Source organism: Delphinapterus leucas, chromosome 19, assembly GCF_059928025.1.
Source record: "Delphinapterus leucas isolate spDelLeu-1000000601 "Yukka" chromosome 19, BTC_Dleu_Yukka2, whole genome shotgun sequence".
NCBI lineage: Eukaryota > Metazoa > Chordata > Mammalia > Artiodactyla > Monodontidae > Delphinapterus > Delphinapterus leucas.
In genome coordinates, this window is record NC_143147.1 from 15,860,268 (window position 1) to 15,872,544 (window position 12,277).

General features: G+C 50.4%; 1 protein-coding gene across 1 annotated transcript; it reads right to left on the minus strand.

The window, feature by feature from the left end:
- Positions 1 to 255: 255 nt before the first annotated feature.
- On the minus strand, positions 256 to 11,822 carry LOC111185754 (telomerase Cajal body protein 1). The gene is made up of 10 exons (XM_022595619.3): positions 11,140 to 11,822; positions 10,891 to 10,989; positions 10,309 to 10,420; positions 2,524 to 2,612; positions 2,244 to 2,334; positions 2,002 to 2,134; positions 1,231 to 1,439; positions 921 to 1,024; positions 640 to 774; positions 256 to 524 (listed from the first exon to the last, which is right to left on the minus strand). Exons 1-10 carry the CDS (start codon positions 11,541 to 11,543, stop codon positions 278 to 280), a joined length of 1,623 nt encoding a protein of 540 aa, XP_022451327.2. The 5' UTR covers positions 11,544 to 11,822; the 3' UTR covers positions 256 to 277.
- Positions 11,823 to 12,277: the final 455 nt, after the last annotated feature.

Here is a 12,277-nt window from a genome sequence, read left to right on the forward strand (position 1 = left end):
AGATTTCAAACAGGTTCCCCCCTTCAGTTTACCAAGTTGCCTAGCAACCAGCCAGTCAATGGCATGAAGCCCCACCCCCCACTTACTTGACTTCACACCAAGCTCAGCAGCCCCATTGGTTCCCGCCTAGTCCCACCTCTCAAGCCTGGTTTCAGGAACAATATGCCAGTCCCCAGTGCTGCTGGACCCGGGAGCCCGCTGGTACCCCTCCCGGCCCCATCTCCATCATCTGCCTCCCCAAAGAGACACAAAGACTCTAATATCATATAAAACCTTTTTATATAAACTCACGCCCACCTCCCTCTGTCCCTCCCTGTCCCTTCTCGTCCTGGTGAGCATCAGGGACACTGGTATCCGGGCCACCCCCACACCACCAGAGCTGAAGCTGACATTCAAGGTGGACGTGGCGCATGGAGAGCAGGGGAAGGTCCACCTCCTCCTCCCCCTCGTCCCCACTCTCCGTGGGCTCCGGAAACACACGCTGACCGGAGCCAGTGGCCAGCAGAGGCAGACTAGGGTGCAGGCTGTAGGGACAGATGGGCGGCGCCAGTCAGCACCATGAGCCAGGATGCTTGCTCCCTCAGGGATTTACCTTTCTCCCCAACCCAAGCCCCCAAATCTGCAGAATTAACTTATGACCTCACTCCATTGGTGCAGTCCTTCTGGGGCAGGAAGCTCAGCACTGGCTCCGGCCTCCCCTCATGCCCAGCCGCACCGGTGTCCCACACGGAGACGGCCCCGCTCGTGCTGCCGCTCACTAGGAACTGCCCACTCCTGGGGAAGAGAGGAGAGGCTTGCTGGCATGCAGTCATCACCGGGGGCAGGAACCCTTCACGGTCAGGGGCTGGGACCCTACAGGTGGGCTCTGGCATCCCTGGGGGCATCAAGACCCTGGGCAGGAAGGACCCACAGTCACTCACGGGTCCAGATCAAAGTAGATGCGCTGATTGGTGGTCACTTCACGACTCAGGGACCACAGTGGACGTCCAGGCTGCCGGAGATCCCAGCAGAGAAGCTCAGCATCCTAAGGACAAAGAACAGGAGCCTAGAATCGTTTCTACCCTCCACTCCCCCACTCCCAACACATGCCTGCTTCCCTCCAGTTTTATAAGCACTCCTTTAGCTGGGTTGATTTTTTTTTTCCCATGCCCATCTCCCAACACAGCACAGACTACATCCCCACTCCTGCCTTTTACCCCCCGCTTTGGGATCTCAGAACATGATCCCTACCTTACGGGCTCCTGAAAAGAAGCGATTCCCATCGGGGTGGAAACAGAGATGGGTGATGCCCCCTTGGTGCCCTCCCAGCAAGGCAAGAGGGGAGCCATCATCCCAGGTGTACAGACCCAGGGAGCGCCCGTAGGAGCCACAGGCATAGAGGGGCTGGGTTGGACTGAAGGCGATGCAGGAGATGATGCCGCTCTGGCCCTGCTTTTTTGCTAGAAAGGGAAGGAACAAAGTCGGGGAGAGGGCAAGAGCACCTGGCATTAACCACGCTAATCAGAGGTACACCTCTGTCTCCCGTCCCAGAGCCCATGTGCTGGACTCAGTGCCTCCCCCACCCCGTTCGTTTTAAGCAGGATGAAGACTTCTGATGCTCCCTAGATCCTTCTATCCCCTGCAAAGGACCTAAAGGCCCAAGCCCCACTTCTTCCCTCTCAAACCTGTTTTTCCTTGAAGGGCTGGAAAGCAGAAGGCTTATAGAAAAAGGGAATCAGCTTTACCTCCAGTTTCCTGGAGATACCAAGATTTGGGAGATCAAAAGGTACAGGGCACGGGGCTCAAAAGCGAACCAGCTCTTTACCCAGAGGTAAAGTTCCGCCCCTCCCTGAGTCTGTTTTCTTCCCTGTGCACTGGGCCCAACCTGCCCCACACGTCTGTACTGAGGATGATGTGACCCCCGCCTCAACCCTGCACGTGACCCCCTGGCTCACACAAGGCCCCTCTGCACGTGGCTGGGCCCTTTTCTCTCCTCCTCCCTCAGAGGCGTGGACTGCTTACCAAATGTGGCTCGGACCTCACAGTCGCGGCCGGGCCGGGACGTGGAGAAGATACGCACGGTCCGGTTGAAGCCACAGAAGAGCTGGGAGCCATCCGGGGAGAAGCAGAGCGAGTGGGCTGCCGTCAGCTCGTCCTGGGGGTGGGAAAGGGCTGGAAATAGGCCTAGCAAAGAGCCTCAGCCGTTCTCAAGGAAGGAGAGCTGGGCCAGGACGAGCCCTGGGACTGGGCGGGGAGGTCCCTACCAGGTGGTTGTAGGAGCGAAAGGAAGCCCGGAGCTCTCCAGTGAAGGCATCCCAGATGTGAATCGGGTTCTCCCGGCTGCTGCTGGCCACGCTGAGAGAGACACGGACACTGAGGCCCCAGTGCTGTCAAAGGAAGGGGAGGAAGCCAACTGACCGGCCCTCTCAGCTCACATCTGAAGGGCACAGCAAGCTTTCCTCCTCCTGAGACCCCTGACTCTCTCAGTGGAGGGTCCCCTTGAAATGGGGGCGGCGGGGAGGGGAGGCGAAAGACATCACTTACTAGGAGGTGTCTGGTTGGGCTGAAGACATCAGAGAATACCAGCAGTAATCATAGATGGTGTCGCCTTCCACCATTCGAAGGACGGGAGCCTGGACAGAGATGCGGGGATGCCTGGGTCACTGGTGGGAAAAGGAGGCCCACTCGGAAATCTAGCAGTTTTATGGCAGAGGGAGATGCTCTGTGGGCACTTAACCAGGTAGGAGAAGGCAGACGGGGTAAATATGAAGAACAGGATCTTGATCTCCAAGTTTAAGGTTTAGCTCAGACTTTAACATCAGACTTGGGCCACCAAAAGCCATGCAGATTTACCCTTTTGCTTTTTCAACACTTAGAGAGCAAGAAACAAGTAATATCCCAACCCAGAAACAAAGAACCAACCAATGATACAAATATCTACCGAGTGCCTACCAGGCACCATTTGATCCTCTAAAAAAACTTACTGAACAGTTCAAACAAGCAAAGAAGTATTAAAACAAAGCCAAACAAACCCTGTGAGTCCTCCACGTAGCTTAAGAAGCAAAATATTTTACCAAACGGTTAAAACCTCTTCCCAGTGAAACCCTCCCTCAGAGGTAAACACCATCCTGAATTTATCACTCTCGTGTATTTCTTTAGGAATACATTCAGACAGAGAAAAAAACAATATATACCATGGTCTTGCGTGCTGTTAAACTTAATATGAATGGTAGCAAGCTGTATGCATCCCACCGCGATTGTGAGATTACGGTGACACACTGAGCTCAAATTCATGCATCTTCCCTGCTGTACAGCGCTCCACTCACCCATCCCTCTCCACTGACAGTCACTGGTGTTTTCCCAATTTCTGGCTAGTGTGCTGTAACATTCTGGTACCCGTGTGGGAGGGTTTCTCTGCAGTTTCTGCTAAAGAGGGAATCACTGGGGCTCTACAGTCTGCACTCTGCCAGCTCTACTAGATCATGTCACGTTTTTCCCAAAGTGCTCATCCAGATTTACTCTCCCCCCAGCAGCGTGTACGAGCGCCTGTTGCTCTGCATCCCCTTGGTGTTGTCAGACTTTCAAATTTTTCTCAATTTGAAGGCTGTGAAATGGTATTTCATTACGATATAAACTGGCGTTTCTCAATGTCTAACCAGTGAAGTTAGACATTTTTGTGTTTAAGGGCACCTTTTCCTAGTTTTTGCTCAGTTTTCTCCTAGGTTGTTGCTTTTTTCTTACTGACTTGAAGGAAATCTTTACATCAGTTGGATACCAGTCCTTTGGCGGGGTGACGTCACCCCTTTGGCCCTCGGGTGATGTCACCCAGTCGTGAATGCAGGGTCCACTTCTCCACCCTGAACCCTTGCATCCGACTGTCTGGTGGAAAGCTCCACTGGGGCATCCCACAGGGTCCTCAAACTCAGTTTCTCTGGAACAGACCCAGCCTCTGCAGCCTGTGAACCGGCTGCTCCTCCTGGGCTCCCCACCCAGTTCTCAAGCCTGAAATGTGAGCACCTTGACTACTACTACCCTTCACTCCCTTTCCTCTCCTGGTCCAACCCAAGGCCAGAGCTTGCCAATTGCACCTCCTAGGTTCGCCTGAACCTGTCCCCTTGCCTTCAATCCCACGTGAAGCCACTGCCTTCTTGCTAGCATTTCTACACGTTCCCCCAGCCTCCCTGCACCCCACACTCCAATCTGCCCCTCCATTCTCCACCCTGCAGCCACACTGAGGCCCCTGGAATCCTGTACAGCGTCACTCTCCTGCTTAAAACATTGCAATGCCTCCCCAAAACCCTCGGTATAAAACCCAATCTCCTATGAAGCCTTCCCTTACCAGGCGTCTACGCCATACCCACCTTTCCAGGCTCATCCCTCATCCCTGTATTCACTCCTGTAATAGCTCCACGTCCCATTATCCTGACTCTCAGTCCCTAGAAGGTGCCAACTCCCTACACTCCTGAACTGCACACTTTCACGCACACTAGCCTCCAAGTCTGGAATAGTCTTCCTTCCCTTCCCCCAGAGGCTCTTCCTGGTTGAATCCTAATCATCCTCTGGGTCTCTTAGACACTTCCTCCACTGGGAAGCCTCCCCAGCCCCTCGAGCTGAGCCAGGTGCCCTGCTCCACGTTCCAAGAGCCCTCTGTGCCCTCCACGCTACAGCGTACCCATCTGAGAAGGCAGGAACCATGTCTGTCTTGCTCACCACTGTTTCCCCAACACCTAGTGTACAATCAGCAGTCAAATGTTTTAATGGGAAAATGGAAACAGAAGACCGTTCCAATAACATAAGGCCCAAAATAATAACACCTTGAATTAAAACAGAGGCAGTCAAGTGAAGTGGATAGATTAGGAAGATCACAAGAACCTGATGGGATTTGGTAATTAACTGGACATGGGGGTTAGGGAAATGGAAGATTAAAGGAGGAGACCCTGGCTTCTGGTTTGGATACCTGAGGTCACCAAGATGGTAGAAGGACTTGGGGTGCACAGGAAGGCTATGAGATGCCAATGTCCTCAGTGAGTTAGGGAGAATCAGACAGCATAAGCGTCAAAGGAAAAGTTTTTACAAAGTGAAAGAGCAATTGTCTGGATATAGCATTTAGGAATGAGGACACTCCCTCTCCAACCTGAGATATGTAGGGCACAGAGGATGCACAGTCTCTCCCAGAGAGGGTACAGGAAAGGGAAAGCCTCAGGCAAGAGCCACGGGGTACAGAGAGTACTCAGGGAAGAAGTGGAGAGTTAGAAACAGGAGTTCCAGAAAGCTCTGTGAAAAGGTGGAGAAGGGAGGGGAGGAATTGGGAAACTATGGTGGGAAGAAGCAGTACACAGATGTACGCAAATACCCCAAAATATCCTACCCCAATTTCCCCACCTGTACAAATGTTGTCTATTTCCATACTAAACTTGCAGACATTAAAAATGAAAATGCCTAATGAGTATTTAGGTATTTAGGCTATGATAGAATTGGTACACTCATATTGCCAACAGCAATAATAATAATAAAAAAAAGAATAAGCAGCACAAAAAGCTTTCGAAAACAAATTGACTCTCTGTATCACGAGACTTAAAAAAGAGATATTGATTCTCTCTGACCTAGGGTGTTTCTTACTTGTAAAATTTCTCTGATTCTCTGAAGAATCTCCATCAAAACACATGGAGATGTTCACTGAAAAATAATTTATGATATAAAAATTCTGGAAACAACCCAAAAGTCCAAAACAGGTGAACAGGTAAGAAAACTATCATAGGCAGTCAGTGAAATACCATACACCATTAAGCATAACTATGAACACTGGAACACCGTGAAAAACATTTACGATGTGATTGTTAAAAGAAAAAACAGTGTACAAAACCATCTACCAAAGAGTTACAACCACACAGAGAGCTCCGGTACCTAGAAAGAATGTAGAAAAACTTAGAGGGCTGAATCTTGTAGAGTGGTAGGTAACAATGACTTTTTTCCCTTTTATTTTCAGCCATACCACGCGGCCTGTGGGATCTTAGCTCCCTCACCAGGGACTGAACCTGGGCCCTCGGCAATGAGAGCACCGATCCCTAACCACTGGACCGCCAGGGAATTCCCACCTTTTCCCCTTTTTAACATTCTCATTTCTCTCAAGTGAATGTGTACAATAAATATTCGACCTCTCACATTTCCAGTCTCCTCTAACTACCCCTACTCCTGAACTCTTTCAGGCTGGCTGTGCCACGCCCACCCAGCCCTGGTTTCTGGACACCACTGGTTTCTGTTCCAGGAACCAGGGCTAGGAGTGCCTTACAGCTTGCACACAGAATTCACATGTCTGCAGCCTCTGATCTCACAGAGATGCAGGTTAGGCAGGCATTCAGGACCGTCCCTGGAACGCACCCTTCTTTCACCATCAAGGCCCGGCACCCCCACGAACCTCGGGCACCAAAGAAGTCCCAGGCTTCCGGGCCATCTGGTCTCACCACCACCTGCTCGCTGCTCAACACACTCCCTGATCGGCCCCAATCCCACCCTCCTCCCTGCCCCCCAAATCCTTACCCCTTGGCCTCTGAAATTCCCACTCTAGAATCTTCAAACTCCCTTATTTTGCATCTTCTCGGAACGCCCTGTCCACCCACCTGGACCTGCCCAACGCTGTGGCTTTCTCAGGCTGAAATGTCTTTCATTCTCACTCCCCTCCTCAGTACAAACATCAAGGTCATTTCCAAATCTTTTCACCTCTCCAAACTCCACCTCCTCTGCAGTTCCTGCCATCACATTAGCTCCCTGTTTTTGTTTCCCTCCCTCATTCACTGAGACTTTTATCTCCTGATTCAGTCTCTCGCTCCCCACAAATACTGTTACTCTCGGTGACGTGCACTTCCACCAGGACTTTGAGCTTGCAGTTCTCTCTGCCCAGCATATTCTTCCCCAAAATATCACGTTGGTTCACTCCCTGACTCCCTCAGATCTCTGCTCAAATTTCACCTGAATAGTGAAGGCTTCTCCGACTGCCCTTTTTATTTTTATTTTTGGCTGCACCACACGGTTTGCAGGATCTTAGTTCCCAGACCAGGGATTGAACCCGGGGCCATGGCAATGAAAGCACCAAATCCTAACCACTGGACTGCCAGGGAATGCCCCCAACCTCCCTTTTTAAAATTGCAATGAATTCCCCCAGTCCTCCTCTCTGCTTTATCGTTCTCCATGGTACTTGTCAGATATATATTTCACTGTGTTATTTCTTTATTGCCTGTTTCTCACACTAGAATAGAAGCTTCACAAAGACACAGACTTTTGTCTGTTTTGTTCCTGACCGACCCCTAGCAGCTAAAAACAAGCCTGGCACATAGAATGTGCTCATTGAAAACTTGTTGAATGAATGAATCAATGAAAGAATGAATAAAAACACCCAACACCCTGGCCTCTGCCATTCCTTGACTTCCTTAGCACCCACGGCCGTGGCCCTCACTCTACACCAGGGGCCCACTCCCAGTCGAATCATCACTACAATCTCTGACCACCATCTCCAACCCACCCAGCTCCCTTGCTCTGCCATTTCCACCACAATTGTTCAGCTTCATCAGAAACCCATTCACAATCCATTTTCTTACCCACTTTACACTCTGGTCAAGCACAACAGGTGTACCCCTGCAGACACTCTCGAAGTATCCCTGCAGACACTCTCGAAACACCCCTTGTCTTTCTCTCCTGGCAAACCCCAGCCAGACCTCCTATTCCTTCTAGTCCATGCTTGCATCCAACTAACACCAAGGACTACTAGCATGTACTGAACACTGACTACATGCCAGGCAATACTTTAAGCACTTTACCCTAATTCTTTCTTTTTTTTGGCTGTGCCACACAGCGTGCAGGATCTTAGTTCCCCCACCAGGGACCCAACCCGTGCCTCATGCAGTGGAAGCATGGAGTCTGAAACACTGGACCGCCAGGGAAGTCCTACCCTAATTCTTTTAATCCTCGCCACAACTCTATGAGGTGGGTGCTATTATTATCATCCTCATTTTACAAACAAAGAAACTACAGTCAACTTACTGGGGAAAGATGCACAACCATGCTAACTGGTCTCACTTTACATGGTTGACAACAAATTTCTAGTGGGCACTGAGCAAAGAATAGCAATGCTACTCTACACCAAGCATTCCTTGGTGGTTTTGATTTTCTTCTCCCCAGGACCGATCATCTCACACCTTCTGCTCTCTCCCCACAACCCTCTGCTTTCAGCTGATAACATCCCCTTTATGCTTCACTGAGAAGCCAAGAGAGAGAGACACCCAAATCTTCCCACGACCAAACAGCTGCCTCTGAACGCATCCTCTGCCTTTCTTCCCACGGCAAGGAAGGGTTCTGCGCCTGTCAGTCTAGTCCTTCAGTGTGCTCTGGATCCTGTCTTCACCCAGCCACGCAGGGACTTCGTCACCATCCCCGACAACAGCAGCAATTCCTCCCTCTCTTGCGGGGTAATTCTGACCTCACAGAAGCATCTTGTTCACCTTTCTTTAGCCCCACATTCCCTCCGGTCACCATTCCATTTCTCAGCTCCCTTTCACAGGAAAACACTTCCAAAGAATTCTCTCTTCCTCCTACCCTAATTACCTTCTACCTCCAGCACTTCTCTAAAAGTGCTCTCGTCAAGGTCACTATGTCTTCTTGGGTCATTCTCTAAATTTGCCCTCACTCTCAACAGCATGAGACATGACTCTTTGCCTCCACTTTTATAATTTCTCCTGCACCCACCTCCATGTGCTGGAGTGTTCCAGGCTCTGCTTGAGCCTTCATCTACACTCTCTCTTGAGATTGACTCCATTCTCAAGACACAAGATACCATCGACATGCTCTCCTGCTTCCAAAGTATATCCCTAGCGCCCTTCGCAAAGTCTCTCCTTAGCTTTACATTTCACATTTAAAGTATCTAAAAGCCCAGATTTCCCTGGTGGCGCAGTGGTTAAGAATCCGCCTGCCAGTGCAGGAGACACGGGTTTGAGCCCTGGTCTGGGAAGATTCCACATGCTGCGGAGCAACTAAGCCCGTGAGCCAAAACTACTGAGCCTGCGCTCTAGAGCCCACTTGCCACAACTACTGAAGCCTGTGTGCCTAGAGCCTGTGCTCCGCAACAAGAGAAGCCACCACAATGAAGAGTAGCCCTCGCTCACCACAACTAGAGAAAAGCCCGTGCACAGCAACGAAGACCCAACACAGCCAAAAATAAATAAATAAATAAATTTATTTATAATAAATAAAGTTATTTTTTAAAAATAAAAAAAATAAAGTGCCTAAAAACGCTTGACTTCTGTCCCAATACCTCTTCATATCCTCTGAGTAAACTGTACCTCCATCCACCCAATTGACTTCCAAGTCCTGTGAAATATACTTCAAATCCACCCACATCTATCTCGCCTGATATCACCCCAGCACAAGCCAACATCATTTCTCGCCTGGACCGTGATAAATGCCTCCTAATGAGTCTCCACTCTTGCCCACTCACAATCTATTCTCTAGCCATTATTTTGTTCTTCTCTTCTAAAAGCCCTCCCACGGCTTCCCCAAAAACACTCCAAATGCCCTACCCACAAGATCTGACAAGATGTGGCTGCTAGCCACCTCTCCACCCTCACCAGGCTTTCCCCCTCACTGGCCTTGGTCCAGGCACACTGGCTTTCTTTCTGTTCCTTGAACACACAAAGCTCTTCCCCAGCTCTGGGTCTTTGTAGCATCTTTGCCTCTTCCTGGAACGCTCTTTCTACAGCTCTTCACAGGACTGATCTCATCATCCTTCAGGTCTCAGCTCAAATGTCTCTTTTTCAGAGAGTCCCTCCCTGACCGACCGTTTTATCTAAAGCGGCATCCTCTAGTTAGTCTCTCCTCATTCTGTTGATTTCCTTCGTAGCATTTATTATAATCTGTAATGAACTTGATTATTTATTGGACTACGTTTGTTGTCTATGTCCCGTACAAGAAAGCAAGGCAGCTCTTCATCTGTCACATTCATTACTTTATCCCAACACCAAACACAGTAAGTGACACACTGGTAGTCATTCAATAAATACCTATAAGTCAATTAAAAACCACCGTGAGGAAAAAAAAAAAAAAAAAAAACCACCATGAGAAATCTACTAGTCTTTTATGGAAAACACATATTCTTAACTAAAGAAGGACAAACACCTCTTTAAATGACGTCAGAATTCAGGGTAGAAAATGCTACCTGTGGAACCTCATGGTGAAATGTCCTGCCTGTGAACAGGAAACATGTGGACTGTAGTTTCTCCATCTACAGGAAGGAATTAAATGCGCAGTGTCTGATGAAGGGGCAGAGTTAGCCCCTACTCTTACCATTTCTGCATATTCCAGCTGCTCCCCCTCATTGTACAGCTCTGGGGGCAGGTTGTAAATCCGCAAGATGTTATCAGCACTATTGGTCAAGATGCAGGAGCCATCAGGGGCCCTAGGAGTAGGAAAGAGTTAGAAAGCTGGACAGACCTGTATTTTCCACGTGTAGGACTAGGGCTGAGCTGACCTCTGGTATAGGTAAGCACCCCCAAGACCTTGAGGAAGTAGAAGACACACAATCACAAATGAATTTTTTTTTTTTTTTTTTGTGGTACGGGGGCCTCTCACTGTTGTGGCCTCTCCCGTTGCAGAGCACAGGCTCCGGACGCGCAGGGTCACGGGCCCAGCCGCTCCGCGGCATGTGGGATCTTCCCGGACCAGGGCACGAACCCGTGTCCCCTGCATCGGCAGGCGGACTCTCAACCACTGCGCCACCAGGGAAGTCCACAAATGAAATTCAAACTCAATCCAGAGGAATTCTTACTCCTTCTCCCACCATGGTGGATCCTTCTCCCAGATAACTGGGGTATTTTAAGGTGGAAATCCTGAGCGTGATTATCTCCCTGCCCCATTATGCTTACTTACCACTTACAGCCTTTCAAGAAGTTCTCAGGTTGGGTGCTGAACTCTGACCAGGAACCGCTGAGAAACCGAGGTACCTGGGAGAAGCTGTAGCTCCAGACGCTGGAAGGAAGATGGGGGAACAACAAACCTGGGTTCACCAAAGCAAAGTGGAAATGGGCCTGGAGAAGTGGGGCTGAGGACTGGCAAATAAGATATATCTCACACTTCCAATCTCCACAGATTCCTGAGCCACCTGCTATCACCACTTACGTGTATCCCTCATCCTCTGGAGCGGGTTCCTCAGACACACCTTCCACGTCTTCTCCGGGCCCCAACTCTGGCCTGTTCGTTTCTTCTGCAGGAAGGCTCACATTTTCAGAAAGTTCTTGCTCTTCGACTCGAGGGCTCAACCCACTAGGAATACCAAACCCTGTTTCCAGGGGAATGGAGAGAGAAGCTGGGTCCCCCTCCTCCAGCTCCTGGGACACAGCTGAGACAGCCATGGGATCTGGGGACACCCGGGGCGGATCATCGCCATCGGGTGTCGGTGGCATCAGTTCAGGGTCCGTATTTTTATCCATTGGGGAAGCCTGAGGAGGGAGAGGGGCTGGAGCTGGGACCCGGTCTGAAGGAAAGCAGTCCGGAGCTAACAGTGGCGCCTCCGGTGTCTTCATACTGCAGAGGAAGCGCGGCAGACATTAGCCGCGGCCAAGCAGTTCTCTTCCCGCCGGCTACCAGCTGCCGGGCCCGCGGAACGGCCAAGACCGCTTCAAAGTTCGCACGGATCGGGATGCAGAACTGGAGAAACCCACCAGTGCCTTCCTTCTTCCCCTGGGAGGGGGCAGAAGGCCAGGAGAACTGCGGAACAGCAACGTTAGAAAGCACGGCGCTCTTCAGCCTGCTCGGGCGCTACGAGCCACCTCTTCTCGCGGGATTTGGGCAAACCTTTCCATTGGACCTCCGCATCCCAGATCAGACTTCGCGGGCGACCCACGGAGGGACAGGGCAGGGACGTAACAGGTCACGGGTTACGTTCCCATCAAGCCCTGGGGCTCCTAGTAGCTGCTGGGAGTTGTAGTCCAAAGGCTTCTGCCTCTGCGAGAAGCGCCTGAGCTCCCCCTGCGGTCTTCCGCGATCATTCTTAAAGCACCTACTCCTCTCCCCCACCTGCAGAGGGCGATAGCGCTATGTTTGATTTTACAGGTTTTAAGCCTCTTTTGCATCTCATTCGCTGAATTCTTCAGACCTCCGTCTCTTTTCATTCATTCAATAAATATTTATTACTGAACTCTTACTTGCTACCCAGTACTGTACTAGGCACTGGGAAATACAACAATGAATAAGATAGTAGACAAGGTCTCTGCCCTCCTAAGGCTTAGGTTGCTGTGTATTCAAGGCAAGGAACAAA

Coding starts and splice junctions, on each gene's coding strand:
- LOC111185754 (XM_022595619.3), bottom strand. CDS start 11,543: ATGAAGACACCGGAGGCGCCACTGTTAGCTCCGGACTGCTTTCCTTCA. Junction 10,990..11,139: donor CCAGAGGATGAGGGATACAC/GTAAGTGGTGAT, acceptor TCTTCCTTCCAG/CGTCTGGAGCTACAGCTTCT. Junction 2,135..2,243: donor TTCGCTCCTACAACCACCTG/GTAGGGACCTCC, acceptor TCCCACCCCCAG/GACGAGCTGACGGCAGCCCA.